At 42.5% G+C, this 20,543-nt stretch overlaps 1 protein-coding gene across 2 annotated transcripts in view; it reads left to right on the top strand.

Moving 5' to 3' along the window:
• EIF2B3 (eukaryotic translation initiation factor 2B subunit gamma) overlaps positions 1 to 20,543 on the top strand; it is a 104,292-nt gene that overhangs the window by 60,401 nt on the left and 23,348 nt on the right. For both annotated transcript variants that reach the window (XM_069862972.1, XM_069862973.1), the window contains exons 7-10: positions 13,203 to 13,333; positions 13,980 to 14,173; positions 18,290 to 18,367; positions 19,063 to 19,211. In XM_069862972.1, the coding sequence (XP_069719073.1) occupies positions 13,203 to 13,333; positions 13,980 to 14,173; positions 18,290 to 18,367; positions 19,063 to 19,211 (552 nt within the window). The remainder of the gene's footprint in view (positions 1 to 13,202; positions 13,334 to 13,979; positions 14,174 to 18,289; positions 18,368 to 19,062; positions 19,212 to 20,543) is intronic.

Raw genomic sequence — 20,543 nt, 5'->3', positions numbered from 1 at the left:
AGATTGAGATTGGGGAGAGAGGAAAAGTAGGTGAGTGTGGTTTTAAGTATTGTGTTATTATGTGTATACACAAGGTCTTAATTAATGTTGTCTAAGCAACATAGTTTTAGCTTTTCTTAATTTGAGTACCCGAAGTGTTACCCTGATGTTCATTTAAAAGTGTATTTATATGTATATATGTGAAACTTTTAGGATTAATCAGTGGGACTACTGTGATTCTTGCTAATGGAGAAGCTGTTATCAACATAGATTTATCACCTTTCAGGTCAGCCACCAGAAGGACATGGGATGCTCCAAACTTCAAAGAATATCCAGCTCAGCCTTTATAACCTTGACCTGGAGTGTAGTCTGTTAATCTGTGGAGTAGTGGACAAGCAGTTCATTTACCTTGCAGAAAGAGAGAGAATGGAGCATGCCCAATGTAGAAAGAGTCAAAAAATTCAGTTGCAGACCAGGTCTCTTCCAAGCATGTGCAAACAGTGTTTTTTCAGACTCAGCTTGACGTAGTATGGGCACTTTTTATGTTTACAAATGTAGTGCCCTGACGAAAAGACAACCTTGTGCCAAATAGCAAGCGTGGAAGTGCTAGAGCTTTTCAGTGGAGTTGAAATATCTTTAACATGGACAAAACAAAGTATTTTTCCATAATTTTGTTCTTGGAAATAGCTGAGACATTTCTGATGAAGCTATCCAAAAAAATCAGCTTAAGGCAAACAGCTGGCATGGGTAATTTCAGCCAAAACAGTTAAACTTTGGCAAAGTTTACTAACAGATGAAGACAGAAACTTACAATAGGAAATGCTGGGCAGTTTATCTATAGGCACCCCAACTGCACCAGCCCTGAGAGCTGGTCATCTCATTTTTCACAAAGACAGGTGCCACTGTGTGTTTGCTCAGACATTTTGGCTTCTCTGTTATGCGCCAGAGTGGCAACTGGATTTTCTGAGCTAAGGAGATCTTTGGACTTTGTTTCAAAAGACTGTGTCCATCTACCTAAAACAAAGTTGATAGCTTACATCTTTCTCTTATTCATTAGACCATTTCACATACTTTTATGGTGTCCTGTCTCCTTTCTACCCTCTCCTCCTCCTAAAAGCAAGGTAAATTTGTATTATGTTTAGTTTTGCAAATCTTCATTTTGTCCTAAATCTCGTCCTTCTGAATTGTTGGGTGTAAAAAAAGCCACCGATTCCCTTGTACAGTCACCTGGGAAGTGGGCAGTTCTATTTGTGGCCAGAAGGAATGATGTGTGGTACTGGAAAAGCAAGAATGATAAACAGCAGCACTGTGGTTGCTTTGAAAGGTCTGAGTAAGCTTTCGCGCTGCCCTGTCCTGGGAACACTGAGTGCTAACTTCTTGCTTGCCACCAGGAAAATCCACTTTCCCTGGGGAACCCCCCTCTTAGTGCACCCCATGAGAGGCTGAGCTGGAGCTAAGAAAATAAATCAGCTCTCCTGCAGCTCTGCTAGCACTGGAGAGCTGCTGCCAGAATTCTTCAGTAGAGAAACTCTTCTCTGAACAAATTTGCAGTAAGCTTTATAGCCAAAGTCAGTCTGATTTGTTTGCAAAGTTAAACACTGGGGTGGGTTTTTTTTCCTGAACTGCTGAAATAAATAAGAGCAAATTGTGTGAGGTCATAGCGCTCTGCCTTTCCAAAGTGCTTCAGCTGCAATCCCAGAGCAAAGCTTCTCTACTCAGCTCCCCCGTGCTGTGTCCAGGAATCCTCCGCAGGTCCAGCACCAGGAGGGGAGAGGGAGGTTTGCTGTCTTGGTGCTGTCTTCTGAGATCTGTGCCCATGAGAAGAGCTGCAGTGGAGCCACCCTTCTCCCCAGTAAAAGACAAGGGGCAGTATGAGATCTTTGAAAACTGGAGGTGTGAGTGACTGGCTCTGAAGCTCCTGCCTGGATGGCCGTGTGCTGTGCTGTACACAAAGGCCCCTGCAGGTTTATATTAAGGTGCTGCCCAGACTAAACCAGTGCATTTTTTCTTTTTTCCCCCCTCTAAATGCCTTTTTATCATTCAGGCTGTCACCTGTGTTTCCTGGCAAGGCTTGCTGGCTGGGGGAGGTCTGGCAGAGCTGAACACCCAGCTTTGGTGGTCTTTGTGTGGCTGCCTGAAAGATGGCTTAAAACAGAACCTGCTCTGTGAATACCTGCAAGTTAACATGTGTCAGCCTTGTGGCTGGAAGGTTTCTCCTTTGCTGTAAAGAGAGATTTTATAATGAATACTTTCCTTGTGATTAAAATGGGTAAATAAACAAATAGCTCCTGCAGGAAGTATACTGTGTGAAGACAGGGCAAATAGATTCTGGCTTTGCAAACAACAAAAAGAAAGAGGGGGGGGAGGGAAAAAGACTAAACCCAAGCTCTTTCTCAGTGCATTTAATCTAGTACAATGTGAAATGGCAATTTGTCTTTACTATTTCCTTTCCTTGTCAAACATATCCAGCTGTTGGAGCTTTCTCTGCTCCCTACTAGAAATGCCGAGACTTAAAATTAGTTGGTGTCCTACTCCTCCTCCAGAATGTCGTTACTGTTACCATCTTTCAGTGGTACCAATCAAGCTCCTCACTCCTGAAACCTCAGGGGGAGAAAACCCTAATGATCCAAACCAGATTTAAACAAATTATGCTTTTCAGCAGATCACTCCTGTAATAAATGCAGTTCCTTTTCCTGGGAGCAGACTACCTGGGGGCAGGCGTGTCCTTGGATGTGCTGAATTGGAGCTGATAGACTTTGCAAATATCTGCACATCTGTCTTTAAGACGAGGATGGGCCACAGTGGCCATGTACCTGCGACACTTGAAGCACGCTTGGTCACAGCACGGCATCCTGAGCCTGCAAGCTGCTCCTCATGCAAATTTTTCTAAAGTAAATGTTAAAATTTGTTAATTTTCTCCTCTGGGATTTACAGCATCAGATAACCCTTTGGATTCCCTTTGAAAAGTGAATGTAGGGAGGACATGAAAAAAATCATTCAAATGTCAATGGACATGTTATAGAATCCTAGAAGGATTTAGGTTGCAGTCTCTAGTCCAACTTTGTGCTCAAGGAAGACTAGCTTCTGTGTTGCCTACGGGGTTTTTTTTGCAGTTGAGTGTTGAAAATCTCCAAGGATGGAGTCTGGGCCTTGTCCCAGGACTGTGCTACTCACTGAGAAGTTGTTTTCTCTATGTCCCAGCTGGAATTTCCCTTGTTGCAGCTTGCATCTGCTGCCTTTTGCCCTTTACTGTGTATCTCTTGGAAAAGTCTGTCTGTCTCCTATGTTGCTTCACTTTTGGTACTGGAAAACTGTAATCAGATCCCCCCTGCAGCCTTCTCTTCTCCAGGCTGAACAAACCCAGCTCCCCCAGCTTCTCATCCTGTGTCATGTGCTCCTGAGCCCCCTTGGTGGCCTCTGCTGGGCTTGCTCTGATCTGATAGTAAACATTTAAAACTGTTAACTATTTTTTCCACTGTTTCATGCAGTTGCAGTTTTCCTGGGTAGCCTTCAGTCAAATTAACTTTTGTCTTTATGAGATGTGGATTTTGAACCAAGGAAGAATGGTGCTTCTTCTATTCATCTATATGCACTTTTTTATTTTCTTTTTTTTTCCTTAAATCATTGCCACTAGGACAGTATCATCCTGAGCATTCTTTCATCAATACAGTATGTTTTCTGCCACACAGCGTTACTTGCACAGAATCATTGAATTGTTTGGGTTGCAAGGGACCTTAAAGCCCATCCAGTTCCAACCCCACCTTCCTCTGGATCAGGTTGCTCAAAGCCCCATCCAACCTGGTACTGAACACCTCCAGGGATGGGGCAGCCACAATTTCTCTGGGCAACCTGTGCCAGTGCCTCCAAACCCTCACATGAAAAATGTCTTCCTAATACTTAATCTAAATCTCCCCTCTTTGAGTTTAAAACCATCACCCCTCATCCTGTCATCACACTCCCTACTTGTAAGATAATACTCAAGGTGAAATTCTCGTCTACCTTGCTGGACAACATCTCCCTGTGAGGGTACAATTCTCTTATGTGATATCATGGTAGATTTCTCTTGCAGTGGAGTTGTCTTGTATTTTCTATTCAGATGATATGATTGTATGACTTTCAAGAACTTCAAGACAATGTTTTCCATTCTTCCCTTCTCTGGTTTGCTTCTAGCTCTGTTTTCTTCCACACCACCTCAGTCACTGACTTATCCTTTTGAAATGCCAAGTCCCCTTCTACTCATGAGTTGAATTTTTAGAAAGGAGATAAAATGGTGATTGTTTCTCTACTATTCCACTTCTCATCGTTTTTGTATTCTAGGTGTTAGTTCAAGGTAAAATTTCGTTGTGCCTTGGACAGTCAAATGAAACATGGACAGTAATAATGATGTATATAATGCTGTTGCTGATTTTATTATAGCATTGAATTATTGTGGTGGGAGACTTTTAACTTCTCGCGTGTAGAAGGGAGAATAAATGCTTCTCATCAAGATGGGGCACACATGCCTGAAAGAAATCTTCATTAAGTCAGAGAATCATCTGTCAATCAAGGACAATGTTCCAAGTTTCATTTTGAATGTGATAAGTAGCTACAGTAGGAGGTAAGGGCTGATCTTAGAACACAGTTTTGACTTGAAGGGGGAGCAACTACAAATTTCTTCACTTAAAATAAAATGAAAAAGTATAAAAAATGGGAGTATAGCATTGTAATTGGCCACAGGACAGTCTGTGGAAGTGGTGAGTGCTGTCTAGTTAAGTTAGCAGTTTTGAAGAAGTCAAAGGCCTGAATGGGGAGGAGAGAGTGGTATTTTCCCTAAATCAAAGATGCAGAGGTGAACTGGGGCACACATGGCATTTTACACCAAACTTTCCCAGGTGAAGACCACCTGGAAAGAGCACTGTGAATAAAGGTAGGCTCATGAAGAAGAGGAGGTGAGATTCATTGGCCAAAAAACTTCATCTTAAAGTTCTTCAGGAAAGGATGAAGTGACCAAAACAGAAAAAAAGTTAGTTTGTTCACAGGACGGAAGATCATGTTGCAAATGGCATGGTAAAAGGAATAGATGTCCTACAGGGAAGGGTGGAGTAAAGACTAGTAGTCAGTAGTGAGGGTAGGAATTCATTAAAGTAGAGCGATTGCTGGGGAGAAGGATGTAGATTTGGGACTTGTACAGGTGGAAGCAGGGCTGAATTACATACCAGAGCTTCCAATTATCTCCTCGACTGCTGAAAGAATGGGCACGTTGTTAAGTCAAAACTGGGAATGGGTCCATTTGATTGCAGACCACCACACTCGGTGTCTGCATGGAGAAACAGAGCAAAGCCATGTGGACCTCTACAGTGCCTTTGACACAGCCGCAGAGGAGCAGGGTGAAAGAGCTTCCCCATGGGAAGCTATGGTCATGGCTACATTTTTTGACGCTTACATGTTTTATACAGACAAGTCTGAAGCATTTAAATCTATCCAAATATATACTTAGGCACCTTAAGTTTACATCGTTCATCTGTTTTATGGATACGCGTCAACTTCATCAAACGCATCATATGCGTGTGTTTGTTTAGGCATATCAGTAGAATGTCTTTGCTCAGTGCATTTTTCAGACAAGGAGCCTCATTTCAAAGGCATTTAGAGAAAAGTTGGTAACTCAGACACAGATGGCTGCAAAGGCGGAGGTGGGAGAGAATGGAGAAAGATGAGTTCTGGCAAGGAATCGTGTTTGGTGCAGGTGCGCTTGTTTTAGAAGAATGGGATGCTGTCTGGGAATGAATGAGATCCATTCCTCAGCAGCGTGTACAACCTGCCAAACACCCTGGGTGGCCTCCGACAGCCTCAGAGACTTCTGGTCAGGGAGAAGTTCTAAAAATGTCTGAACTCGCTGGCATTCCGTGCAAAAGCTGTATTAGTCAGGAGCTGTGGGGTGTTCCTGACTGCTTGGCGAGTGGGCAGAGTTAAGGTTACTTAGATGACCTGAGCTGAGTGCGCACATGCTGTCAAAGGACTTGAGTGTGTAATTGAGGAGTTTTAATTTCTGTGGTCAATTTTTCAGAAAGCTGCCTTGTTTCCCAAAGGGTTTTTTGGCAGAAGCGTAAGTTAGATCCCTGCTCCTTTAAGTGCATCCAGACTTGGTGGAACTTGAGAACAGCTTTTTATGTGGTTTGTGTCCATACCATCCTTTCCATACTTCGATCTGGAGCCTCTCTGCATTCTGGTGTCTGTCACTGCCTCTTGCGTGTCGTCTTCTGCTTTGCCTCCATCATCCGGGATGCAGAGGGATTTCGGTGGCGATTCTGCAGTTTTGGGAAGTCGTTCATAAACTTGAGCCTGCAAAGCAAAACTGCGCAGTGGCTTTTGACATATCGTCCCACACGCTTTTACGAGTGTTGGGAGTAGGTTGCTGTCAGACCTGAAAGTTTTGGTTAGAAAATAGTATGGAAAGAGAGATGAAGCACAAATGCAGTCATGTGGAATTACCTTTTAGAAGAACATTTCTCAGAGTTTCCTTGCCTTCTCCGCAGGCTTTTAGGTCCAAACATAATAAAAGACACTGATAAACGTAAGTAATTAATACAAAATTGGGGGTGGGGGGAGAAAAGAAATACACTTACCCTTTTTGTGATAGGGATTGTGACAGTAGAACAGGACACACAGAACGTAGCAAGAAATAACATCGGTTTGATGTTGTGATTGGTGTTGCAGGTTGTTGACTTAGGCATAAGTAATTGCCTGGTAATTTATTGGCTTGCCTGATTACTTTGGAATTTTCCTTTTGTTACAGTTAGTCCTAGGTACACCAAACAAAGGTAAAAAGATTATTGCAAGATAGAAAGGCATAATTAGCCTCCTGCAGGGCTGTGGCACACCCGATAAATTTATCATTTGATACTTTCTCCTTTTGTCCGTGGTCCTTGTCTGCTTTCTCCACATTCTTAGCATGTCTCAGAAATTCCAGCATTTTCAGCAATGAATCAGTGAGAAGAAGGGGAAAAGGCCTGTAATTGCTTTTTCCATTGTGCTTGTTAAAACCGCATTGTGGGAAATGGACCCAAACACTGTCTTTTAAGTGGTGTTGAGTCTGAGGCAGGTGGTATTAACTCAGGACTGCATTAACTCTTTTCAAATCTCTTTCCTGTTTCCTTGAGGAAACATGCCTGGTGTATATATGTGGCAAGGGCTGTTTGCCTGCCTCTCGCATTGACATTTTAATTTGGTCCATGATATAAATATCATTTCCCTAATCCCCCTTGCCCTGACCCTGTTTTGTCTTTTCTTCAAAGTGAGTTGACTTTTTTTTTCCCTTTGAGGAGGGGGGAGGAGATGGGAATGGTGGCTGGCTGCTCTAGTTTGGAGCATTAAATACTTGGGGGGGAAAAAATCTCAGAGTAACTGTTGTTTCTTTCTATGTATTCACATGGAAATTTTTAATCTCCATCAAAGGATCAGGAGAAAATAACGTTGAGATTCAACAAGAGAGCTCCCAGCTTACATGGAATTTTTAAATGTTATTTGGCTTTATCCTTTAAGCAATGAGAACCATGAACTATGTACCTACATGGTTCAGAATTAACTTTTCTCTTTCTTCCAACACACCCTCTTTTTTTTTTTTCTTTCTCCCTCCCTTTTTCTTACATCTTTATTGTTCTGCATAAACATGCAACTTCTTTTTGGCCAGAACTATAAGTGCCTTAGGATTTGTTTAGTTGTATTTATGTATACGTTTCTAACGTTAATTATGAGCACCAGTCTGAAATACAGCCTTACGCTCTCCTTTTGATGTGAGCTGAAGAATCTCCGTCGAAGGCCACGTAGCTGAGATCAGAACCCAACCCCTGTAAGTGTGCAGAGTCAAACAAGAGCTAACATTACCCTGTTAAAAAAAAGGCAAAAGTAGGTATAAAAGGGCTAATAATCTGCTTGTTTGTAGTGAGGAATCACGAATATTATCTGCACCTGTAGTTGTAGCTGACTGTGCTAATAATTATAGCAAGGGAGACCCCCTGCAAGCAGCCCATGGGGAGTAACAGCAGATTTCACAGGTGGGTGCTGACAGCAATGGTAGATTTCATGCTTCAACACAGATTAATAAAACAGGGAGGATATTAAAATGCTAATGCTCATTAATACCATTTTATGGTGTTTTAACATTAAACATGGAAAATGAAAATGAATGACAGCCGGTAAATGGAACTGACAGTTGTGTTCAGGGTGTCTGAAGCCAGTGAGAACTGGCTGCAGAAAATAAAAGCTGTGGATGCTCCCATTCCTGCTGTGGGTCAAGCCAAACAGCACCTCCTGGTACTTAGACTTTTGCAATGTCACCTAGACATAGACTTTAACAGACTCTTCTATTCTTGTAAATTTTTTTATGACGTTTTTTCTTTGCCAGCGTTGGTCCGAACCATTATTTTCTGTGTGGTATGGAAGACAGAGTCTCCAGAAATACATATTTCCAAGAGCAGAAATGACAGCCCATTGAACCATAATTGTGGTATATATATATTTTTTTTAAGTTTAGGTGGTCAACATTTGTGTTTTTCCTCAAAACTCTTCTAGTGTTTCAGTTGGCTCCATTGTTCTTCATTTCTTACTGAAGTTTCAATAAGCTTCCCTTCATCCCAGAGGCAGCTGCATTTCAGCAACAAGTAAAAGTTGGCCCTCTGTGGGCTGCAATGTATGTAATGTAATATAATGCAGTATAATGCAATATACATAGATATAAACTTAATTCTGCCATATCACAGGCTGTCCTAATTTCATTTGTGATTAAAGCTCACTGGAAATGTCAGTCTAGTTGTGTTTAAATATAAAACTTAAAGATTCATGTATTCTCACCTCATGTTCTTCAAAACTGAAAATTTTTAATTTATCACCATCTGTGCTCTTGCTATCTTGTGAAAATCCCACGAACACTGGGAAGAGGTCATGGTGCACAGGATCCAGGGATAAAGGGATTCCAAAGGCACGGTACTGATTTCTCTCTGGTGGTGACAGTACTTGGTTAAATTACAGTTGTTTGACCAAGTCTCCGTTTTTGTACCATAATGTTTTAGATTTTAAATAAAATTAACCTCCAATATCCTAGGTTTATAAGGCCTAGGTCTGAGTCTCCGGTCGGCAGACCTGACTGCAAATGACTGATGTCTGCTCTGAGCTAACAGGTACATTTAATGTAGACTTTTCCAGGGGTTTCCTTTGTTTTTAAAATTTTATCTTCTCTTCAGCTGTTTCTTGCACGTGCACCATGAAGTCCAACTGCCCTGTTGTCTCCTTTCCCCCCCACAAATGGAGCATCTCTTGCCAACATCTCCCTTTGTTGTAACCTGCTATGTGAATGGCTGATTCCATCCCAGATATAAATCTGATTTTTGTATGCTTAAAATCATAGAATCATAGAATCATAGAATAACCAGGTTAGAAGAGACCCACCGGATCATCGAGTCCAACCATTCCTATCAAACACTAAACCATGCCCCTCAGCACCTCGTCCACCCGTCCCTTAAACCCCTCCAGGGAAGGTGACTCAACCCCCTCCCTGGGCAGCCTGTTCCAGTCCCCAATGACCCTTTCTGTGAAAAATTTTTTCCTAATGTCCAGCCTGAACCTCCCCTGGCAGAGCTTGAGGCCATTCCCTCTCATCCTGTCCCCTTTCACTTGGGAATGTGATCAGAATCTACGTCTTTCAAACTGGTTGCCATCTCTCATTGTTCTCATGGGACTGAAGCCACATTGGGTCCTCCAGGGATTAACTCCCTTTTCCTTTACATGCAGAAATTTAAGAGCGCTCTCAGTCTTTGGCTGTTTAATTGAAAAACCATTGCTTTCTGTCAAGGTGAAAACAGACAGATCACTTGCAAAATTGGCAAGTGACTTGGCACTGGCAGAGGCTGCCCAGGGAGGTGGTTGAGTCACCTTCCCTGGAGGTGTTTAAGGCACGGGTGGACGAGGTGCTGAGGGACATGGTTTAGTGTTTGATAGGAATGGTTGGACTCGATGATCCGGTGGGTCTCTTCCAACCTGGTTATTCTATGATTCTATGAAAATCAGTTTGGGAGAATGAAAGATCATGAAAAAGGCTCATCAATTGAGCTGGAATTTATGAAAGCATGTTTATTTTGGTGAATGTTTCTCAAAGGCAAATTCATTTTTATCCTCTCTGCCATCTGGGTTTACCTGTGAAGTGTCAGAGCAAGGATGGTTACTCTGACTTGGCTTAGAACTAGATTTCTGCCAAAATTGTGCGCGCCCTCCTCTCCTGCCACCTTCCCACTTTCTTTCTCTTGGTCATGGTAGATTTTTTCTTAGGTTGACCTCGGTGGGTGTTTCGTTCTTGGTGCTAAAGAGAAGAGAAAGCTCTAAGGAGACCTTAGAGCAGCTTCCAGTACTGAAAGGGGCTACAGGAAAGCTGAGGTGGGGCTTTTTACCAGGGCATGGAGTGACAGGACAAGGAGCGGGAATGGCTTTAAATTGGAAGGGGGAAAATTTAGATTAGACGTTGGGAAGAAATTCTTAACAATGAGGGTTGTGAGGCACTGGCACAGGTTGCCCAGGGAAGTTGTGGATGCTCCATCCCTGGAGGTGTTCAAGGCCAGGTTGGATGAGGTTTTGAGTAACCTGGATCCAGTGGGAAGTGTCCCTGCCCATGGCAGGGCGGTTGGAACTGGATGGGTTTTAAGGTCTCTTCCAACCCAAACCATTCTATGATTCTAAGGAAAATAACAAGCTTAGAAAACAGGGTGATGCTGAGTTTTAAAATCCAAAGAGAATAAAAAAGGCTGCTTTCTTCAGCATATACAGTCTTGTGCTTATTTCTTCTTAATATAGGCATGTGTAGTTCAGGATTTGATTGTAAGAGTTTTTAATGCAGTAGACCAGAAACCTTTTCGGTTTGTTTTCTCCTGGATCTAGGTTATAGGCTAGTGGGCTCTTCCAAGCTCCTGCTGTTTTTTTTTTTTTCTCTCTTGATGAAAGGTCTTCAGTCCTGTCCCTCCTTTGATTTAAATTCCTTTCCTAGTGCCAGCCAGATGTTTGGTTTCCCCCGCTGTTGACAGTCACATAATATTCTCACGCTATCACTTCGTATATCCACATTTGCAAGATCTGTCACAAAAAACTCCCAAACTTTTGTCACTGACTGCCTTACTGCATATTTTTCAATACTTTCCACAGGCAAATTCCTTTAATATCGCATATAAATTCTGCTTAAACAGCAAGCAAAGACAAACCTTCCTGGTTTTCCTTTTCCAGTAAGAAGCGTATGTTTCTGAGCCACATCTTGTGGATGACCGAGAGATTTACTCCACCTTTGCTGAAGGAATGTGGCTAGCACTTCAGAGAATTGCAGGAAAGCCTCAGGAGTTTGGCCAAGAAAGAGTAAACCATCAAAACCCAGGCAGAACTTTGTCTTTCCCCCTTTCCTCTGCTTTCATTTCCTACCGTGTTGTGTTGTCCTCTGCATCAGACTATTTAAGGCTGCCAAATACTTGGATATTTTATAGGTAATATATCTTATAAATGCCATGGCCAGCCTCTGAGGGAAACACAGGATTGTCGGTTTTGGACGGAGCATAAAACCCAAGCAGGAAATCATTGCTGAATGGCACAGCTGCAGGCAAACAGTGTAAGCTAGTAAACTGCCCATCTGCACAGCCACACGTGTGTCGGAGCGCGGGGCCAGGGCGGCTGTGGCAGAGCACGCCTCTAAGTGGTTTGGAGAAATTTGGTGATTAAAGAATGAAGTGTTTTGCTTCATTAGTTCCTGAAATACAGCTATCTGAAGGTGTTTATAATCTTAGTTTCGAGAAAGAGGAGAGGCTGAAGATCGGAGCTTTTACTTGTCCGGAATAAATACTAAAAGCAGAATTTCAGATCTGGGATGGGTTAGATCATCCCGCTGCAGGATGGAAGATGTGACACAACCTACAGCTGAGGGCTGAAGGGAAACTTTGTCAAGGAGAAGGAAAACACTGTATTTGTTTGTAGGGCTGAATTGGCAAACACATCTGAATCTTCCCATCAGAGTTCAGGACAGGAAAGACTGTTTAGGTCCTTAAGTCTGCTTCACTATCATTGAACAGGGGCCTGGGTGGGTTATGAGCTGCGTGTTTGAATTGTTTAAGATCTCCCTTTGCTAAAGGGATTGCTGGGCTATCACTTTCAGGATATTCATTCTAGTACTTTCCATTTTTCAATTTAACCTACAGTTAGTTCTTAGTTTTGCTGCTTTCCATTCTAAATAATTCCTCTTTCTTTGTGGGTTATCATTTGCTGAGTTCCTCTAGTCAAGCTCTCTGTGTTAATTCCCCCAATCCTTCCTCTGAAGTTTAGTACTTCCTCTTACACATGCCAAGTTTGAGTTCATTTTCCGCCTGATTTTCCCAAGCTCTACTTTAAATAATCCACAATTCAGTAACTAAATGCAGATTGTTAAAATAATGAAACAACAACAATAAAGCTCTTTTGAGATGGCATCTCATGCACTCCAACTGTAAAAACTATTGACTTGGGGTTTTTTTCCAAATACTTTATTGAAAAATAAAATTAGCTTCTACTAGTCAAAATTCAATTACCAGGGTTATAATCCTGTTTTACAGTAGACTTTCTACATTGATTTCTGTCTATTGGGAAGAGATTGTTCTTGATTCATTGTACTGTGTGAATCAACGCAAGAGAAAGGATAACCTAGTGATCAGGTTAACCTAGGAAGAGAAAGGATAACCTAGAGAGCAGGAAGACATCATTAACGCCTGTGTCATAAGTATTTTTATTTTAGCATTTGATATTTCATCTATCCTTGAGCATTTCCATATTTTTATCACAAAGAAAAGGAGCTGCTTTGGTTTTTCCTCTATAGACACTTTATTCTCTCTTTTACTGTCAAGTGATGCCATTTTAAAGCCACCTAATGTGGATTTCAGTTGTTCTTGTTACAATTTTGTTGCTGTGTACATTCTAACTGCACACAAGCATAAATTGCAGGGTGATGCCATATCAAATTATAGGCATCTCTGTTAAAATATAGGGGAATTAGTTATGAAGGTAAAGCTTTTTCCTTATTTTGAATCTTCTTTTATATTTAAATGCATTAAAGCAGCACACGACTAGCGAACGTTGTCTTGGTTCTACATATCTTGGTGAAAAATGTGCAGAATGTCTGATAATGTTATACAGAGAAAATGAAGGTGTATAAGTTTTAGCATTCATGGACTTCATGTGTGCGTCTCCTTCCCCAGGACAATCACATCTCTCCGGAGCGAACTGATTCCACATCTGGTTAGGAAACAGTTCTCTTCTCCTGCATCACTGCAGCAAGGACTAGACAACAAAGAAGAGGACCAAAAGAAAAAGGAGCAAGCATCCCTAGGTCAGTACAAGTATCAAAGATTTGATGAAGGTTTTAAAGCCCATATGCTTGGCTGTATTATTGGGCAGTACAGAATTAGCCTGAAACACTAGTTTGGGATTTGTTTCTTTTCCTTTTATACTTCGCAATAGCAAAGATTCTAGTAGATTTCTTTTTTAGACAGTATTGTACGTCATATAAATATTTTTGTCCTCCCTTATTTTGGTGTAAATAAGAAGCAAATCAGCTAGGTGCTCTGTATTTTTTCTTCTGGAATACAGTGTAGATAAATGTACTTTTGAAAATGTAATTTTAGGAGGGAGTTCCTAAAACTCCACAGGGCGATAGACTAAGCCTTAACCACCCCACACTGGGAACTGGACAGGATTTCAGATCCTGGGATTTATTTTTAGCATTTCCGCTGTCTCCTTGTATGACCTTGGGCAAAATCTTGCATCTGTCCCAATCCCTTGATTCCCACCTGTAGTATAGAAATAAGCACTTACTCACTATATGTGATAAAATCTGGTAATGATTGCTAAGTATCCAGCCGTTCAGATGATGTGAGGCAAAGATTTCCCTTCCCCAACAGTAGTTTAATAGTAATCCTCTTTGGAAAATATTTCATTAAATCCTGTCTAACTTCATGCATGTGTGTGTTCTCCAGACATTTATAGTTTCATAAAGGAAGATAATAGCTTGCTGAAACCTGCTCCAGATAACTCTTGTTGGAATGATCATAGAGGAGATATGAATGAAACTCTCCATGAAGGAAAAGTGCGCTGCTACGTCCATATAATGAAAGAGGGACTGTGCTTCCGAGTGAATACCCTTGGGTTGTATATTGAAGCCAACCGACAGGTGAGGAAAATACAGAACTGCCACCTGGGGACACAGCAGTAGTTCATGGGACATTTTAGCCTCCAGGAGTGGCTTCCTGTGGTACAGCTGAGGAGAGTGTGGGAACTGAACCAGTGCCATGTTATCTAGTCACGTCACCCTTCTGGTTGCTGGGTACGGACGTGAGGCCAGGAAACAGTTCTGTCACTCATCTACTCCATTGCTTTGATTTGGCTAAGAAACCCCCCACCCCACAGACTCTTCTGGCTTTTGGGGAAGGGAAGACCTGCAGCCAAAGAACCACAAAGTGTGGAAAATAAAGCTGGAAGCAGCTTTGATAGCTCATCTAATCAATGTCCTCCATGCCCTAAAGGCAAGATCAGTTCTGTCTGGTCTTCCTAACAGATGTTTATCTAAGTGATAATGACAAAGGTTGTGAATGATTTGCGGAAGGACTTAAATCACGTATACATTCAAATTGCCTAATCTTTTCCATTACAACAGATTGATTTTATGAAGAGGTTTCACTACACTGGCGCTCCAGGTAAACAGAGGTGAAGTTGCAGCCTTCACTTCCACACTACTGAGAATTCATAAAAAAAGATCACAGGGGAGGAGTGGAGAAATCCTGTACGAACTAATAAGCTGATGATTAAAAGCTTTTAATATGATTTTTCTATTTTTAACTGCACTGGCTGATGCAGTGTACAAGTTCTCACTTCACTCTGCTAGTGATCAGCTTCGTTGCTATCAGGAGTGACCGGTTTCTTCTACTTTCGGAAGACCAATAGAGAATATAGTAGGGAAAAGACTCAAGATTTCTGGTAGTGGAGCTGGGAGAGCGATAAACTGTACTGGGAATCCTGGAACTGGTCATTGCCTTGCCTTTGCTCTCATATTCAGTTGATTTCTTTTTAATAAAATGAATGAATGAATGCACTGATGCAAATTAGAATTGCAGAGTAAGTTCACGCATCTGAGCTCTTTCTCTTTGGTGCCTGTAGAGGAGCACAGAAATAAAGTGACATGCTTTGCGGTTTGGGACATGAGAATGAGAGGAGGGAGGCTGCACTGCTGTCAGAAGGGGAAACCTTTCCCCAAGAATATCAGGAACAAGTGTGCCCAAAGGGTTAAGGGAGAACACCGCTTGCTAGGGGAAGTGTGCGTGTACATTTGGCAGCAGCCACTTCAGTAAAAAGTTATTGAGTTGAGCCAGTCAGACTCCGTGTGGGTTTTCTTGTGTTGTTTTTTTGGTTTGTTTTTTTTTCTTTTTTTTTTTTTTTACCTAAATATTCTACATTTTGGTCAGTCCAGGAAATGTGTTTGCTCCTGGGTGGTACATAGAATTAGTGTTTTGAAATCACATTGGGGCCTTCAATGTTGGAAAGGATTTTCTTTGAATTTTTAACTTTTCCAGAATGGTAAAATTTCTAAGGAAACTATGCGGAGGTAAAACATAAAATGGAGCTTAATGAGGGGTTGTGAGAAAGGAGTTCCTTTTTTCAGTGCCACTGCATTTTGTTTCTCTTGCTAATCCTCATAAAAGATAGACATTTAATTTTATCAGCTATTTTTTTGCCTGTTTTGTTGGTCTCTAAGGAAGACTTTTTGTGTCTTGTTTGCTCGTATCTTCGTCTTCACAGACTAGATTCTGATTCCCTGGCTGTAAAGCCAGTACCTATAGCTTTGCTGTCCAAGAGGACAGACTCATAGAGCAGTAGCGGTCCAGTCCAGTAGCCGTGAGAAGGAATGGCATCCTAACCCATTGCCCTTCTGGTGAGGAAACACTTTACTCACATCATTTCACTTCCAGCTGGGTTTCTGGATGCCTGCAGCCTGTGTGTGGGCAGGTGGGTTCAGGAGGGAGTTATCTTCAATAGCAGGAAATAGTTTCTTTGTAAGATGAATTAAATCCAAACACATCTTAAACCTCCCCTTGACCCAGGCACTCCCTCTGACTCCTGCCCCCTGTCTAACCTTCCTTTTCGGAGCAAAATGCTTGAGCTGGTAGCTTTCTTGGGCTGCACTACCATTCTGATTCTAATTCTAATTCTGATTCTAATAAGAGCTTTGCTCTAGCCAGTAAAATCCCTCATTTATTTCACCACACCACCTTTCCACTGAGGAGAGCAAGAGCCTTTCCTTGTTTCTTTCCCTTTCCACGGAGCAGCACTGGATAGCAGGAATCTTTCCAACCTATGCTGTAGGTATGCTTTGGTGTGTGTTCCTCTCTTGGATCCATCTGTTGTGGCTGCCCAGCTATGTGTCGGGTGAGGACAACATCCTTTCACCAAGCCAGCATCATCCAGGCCAATCTGGTGGGCAAGTGGTTTTCTGAAATGCCTGCACCTCGGTCTGACGGATCTCAGCTATTCTTGGTTTTTGAAAAACAGAGAAAACGCAAGCCTAGTGGGAAAAACCACATTCAAGGTGTAAAGAGCTAGAGATGTGGAAATGTCTGCTGGGGACAACAGGAAACCCGAAATGATAGCTCAGAGGTGTGAGCTCATCTGAACTCATCTCACTCATCTGAATGAAGCATCAACTGTGAAAATTCTTATCATATGAAAACCGGCACTATTTATCCATCCTTGCATGCTGGAAGGGAAATGGGCTGGTCATGTTATGAATACCCAAACAATTTCCTGCAAGTTATCATCTCGTTTGAGATCTTGAGATATTTTTTTTTCTGATCTGATCCCAACTTCTTCACATCTGTGGGATCTGCTTCTTGAGGTTCACTCCCTATCCATCAGCTCTTGTTATCCCAGCTTTCTAAGGAAGTCATTTTACAAAATCGTACTCTATGGCAGCTCCTTCATAGCAGCTTTGGAAACTGCTGGCAACTCTCAGCCAAATTTAACAGAGAAATAGAGATCTCACAGATAAACTTTCCTAAGAGCTTTGTGAAAATAGGTGCCTGGGTGAAGAAAAGAGAGACTTAACACCGCTTCCATCCCTCAGGCAAACCCAGTTACACCATCTCTATGCTGAGACTCCCATTGACCTCCCAGATGGACAGTCAGTGCTTGCATCCTGGCTGGCCAAACAGCATGTGCAGAGCTCCACACCAGCTCCAGCTCATGCTGCCTCTCGCACAGACATATGATTTGCCATGACACAGACCTCTTAGCCATCATGCATCACTTTGCTGTCTTCTGTATCTCCTGTGTTTCTTTGACTGCCATCTCTCTTCTACCAGGATGCATCGTACATTGTGTCACTGCTGCGAGTAGCTCTGTACAGCACCGTGTACGTTGCTGCGAGACTCCCAGCTCCCCTGAAATCCCCATCCATGCTGTCATCGCCTCTTCTGCGGTTTGTGACCTTGGCCCTAGCCTGACACCAGGAGATGCAGAATGCCTCAGGCTGCTCTTTCGCCCAGAAAAGGAGGAATGATGGAGTGATATCCCATCCTTCTGCAATGCTGGCTCCCCTTTGTTTTCAGGAGCCAGTTCAGAATTGCTCTCCATGGGTTTGTTCTTGGCTACCTCATGGTCTCTGTCTGTCTCTATTACCATCGCTGCTTTGTCTGCTTATCTGCTGCCTGCCATCTTTCTGTAAAGAGCCTTTTTTTCTGCAGCTTTCTGCCACCTCGAATAGCCACTTGGTCAACTTTAGTTTCTTTCTGCTTAAACATCTGAAATACTTTTTTGTTGCCTGTACCTCAGCATGCTACCTGAATGAGCGGGCTGAGCGTAGGCGTCTTTTTATGCCAGTTTACTGGTTTATATTTGATAGTATTTGCTTCGCTCTCTTGCATTACTGGACAACGTAAACCACAATGAGCTATACTTGACATGTTAAACTCTGGGCATTGCAGTAACGTACAGGATGGGTTCAGCTGGAGCCAACCTGCTTGCTGCTGCTGCTGCACTGGTTCTCCACAGGTAGGAAGCTGAGCTAGGAGGACACGTGCAGTGTGCTGCTGCCTCCTTTTCAAAAGGGAAAGGTGATAGATAAATCACGTATATCTGGTTGCAGATTTAGAATGCAAGAACCTATGTTTTCCTTTAAGTTGAAATGTTTTTGGTAGATGCTTTAGTGCAATGGAAACCAAAGCCATCTTTGTGCTGTTTATGAACATGCAGGTACAGCACTGTCATATTAACTTGTGATGTGGTGTTTTCCATCCAGGTTCCCAAGTTATTGCTTAATCTGGGTCTGGAAGAGCCATTGGTTCATGGGTCTGCACAGATCATTGACAGAGGCATGGTAAGTGTTCCCTTTCCCTGTCACTGCTCTTTTGATACAGTCTGCATGCCCTTTGCTTCAAGAACTGTTTCGTGAAATTCAGTCCCGCTATTGGAAATGAGGCTGAGTTCTGAAGTGTAGAGTCACAATATAGGTGATACAGCCCTGAGTGTCCTTGTAGGCTTGCCTGTGGGTTCCTGCCTTTCAGTCTCTGTCTTTAAAAATCATTGTTAAAAATTCCATCTGGCTCTCAAGTCAGACACTGCAATGTCTTCTTCCCTAATGGCAGCTGAGCGATCTGCTTCCCAAAGGACACCAAACTCAGAAGGGGTCAGAAGTATTTTAGCTCTGCTTCTTGCTAAGGCATTTTGGTTGAATACCTTCTTCAAGCCTCCTTTTCATGGGTCTCACTGGGAAAACCTTAATGAAGCCAGTGAGTACCAGCAGGACTGTCCTTACTGTGTTTACCTTACTGCGTGAGGCTTACAGAGCTGGAGTTGTACCGAACTAATGGACCTTGGGAAGACTATCCAACTGTCTGCCTGGGGGGTGGGCCCCACATTTCTAGGTTTTTCCTCTGCCAAGGATCCGTAAGGGCAGAGCAGGGTACACTTAGTTAATAAGTTGAGATGTGCTGACACATACCTCTGGGTACAGGGAACGCGAATTGAAGAGCTCCGGGTACTTTTGCCAGTTTCCTTTCTTTTCTTCCCTAGGTGGGATCAGACAGCATCATTGGGCCATCCACACAAGTGGGGGAGAAGACATCCATTAAACACTCCGTCATCGGCAGCATGTGTATCATAAAAGACAAGGTTAAGATAACAAACTGCATCATCATGAATTCTGTTACCATTGAGGAAGGGTATGTCACTTCTTTGTATCTCGGTCCTCTAAATTTGCGGTTTCTTTTTCTAGATAGATTCATTGATTTTTGTCCCGTGAGCCATCCTCAACCTGACTAGTTGATACCAGGGGCTGTGTTTCTAAAGACTGCGTCAGAAATAAGGCTCTATGAATAGGCTACAAATGCACAAGTTAAATGAATTAACAAGGGGCCCGCAGTCTTGGAATGTAAATTTCTTCTTTTTTAAAGGAGTTCATATCATAGAATCATAGAATCACCAGGTTGGAAAAGACTCACCAGATCATCGAGTCCAACCATTCCTATCAATCACTAAACCATGCCCCTCAGCACCTCATCGACCTGTCCCTTAAACACCTCCAGGGAAGGTGACTCAACCCCCTCCCTGGGCAGCCTGTTCCAGTGTCCAGTGACCCTTTCCATGAAAAAAAATTTCCTAATGTTCAGCCTGAACCTCCCCTGATGGAGCTTGAGGCCATTCGCTCTCATCCTGTCACTTGGGAGAAGAGGCCAGCACCCTCCTCTCCACAACTTCCTTTTAGGTAGCTGTAGAGAGCAATATCATCTTCAGAATGTGTAAAATAGTTGAGTGTATGAGTCTGTATGAGCTTATGTGTCATCCTTCCAAGCTTTGTTTTAGTGGCTGGGTCTATGAGCATACCTAAAATATCTGAGGCACAAAGTGCACCCTTAGCAGCTAGAAAGGTTCTTACCACCTTTGAACATTACCTAAAACGTCATTTTCTTTGGCCCTTCTTGAATGGTTGGACTCGATGATCCGGTGGGTCTCTTCCAACCTGGTTATTCTATGATTCTATGATTCTTTGTCAACTCACAGCTTTACTTTACCATTGAGGATGCTGAGTAATAGCAAAAAATGAATAAACTTTTCAAAGAGGAAATCTGCCAGCTACTAGAGGTTTCCCATGTGTTAAAGACACTGACTAAATAGGTAGCCTTGAGCTGTACATTTCCAAATGTGGGAAAAGTGGCCTATCTGTAATTGTTGATGTCTGCATGCCCCCATCTTTCCATACATGCTGGCTTCCTGTGGATGTCAGTGGAAAGGAAACTGCTGATTGAGTCTGTGCAGGCCTGTATAAATTCCCTGCTCCTTCATGGCTTGAGGTTTGCTTAGGGCCTCAGGAAAAAGGCCAAACTCTTAATAAAAAAAGCCAAGTTGGCTCTGAATGTTGCACGTCTGAAAAAGAAAAAACCCCAAAGGATGTGGGGTCTGTGGAGGATACTACTGTTACATAACTAAATTACAGGTAAGTATGGTACCTTACTGCCAAGTGTTTGTCTTTAATAGAAATCCACAGTAATTTCAAG

This window comes from Phaenicophaeus curvirostris, chromosome 8, assembly GCF_032191515.1.
Source record: "Phaenicophaeus curvirostris isolate KB17595 chromosome 8, BPBGC_Pcur_1.0, whole genome shotgun sequence".
Taxonomy (NCBI): domain Eukaryota; kingdom Metazoa; phylum Chordata; class Aves; order Cuculiformes; family Cuculidae; genus Phaenicophaeus; species Phaenicophaeus curvirostris.
Note: the sequence above shows the minus strand (reverse complement) of the source record. Positions and strands in the feature narration are given on the sequence as shown.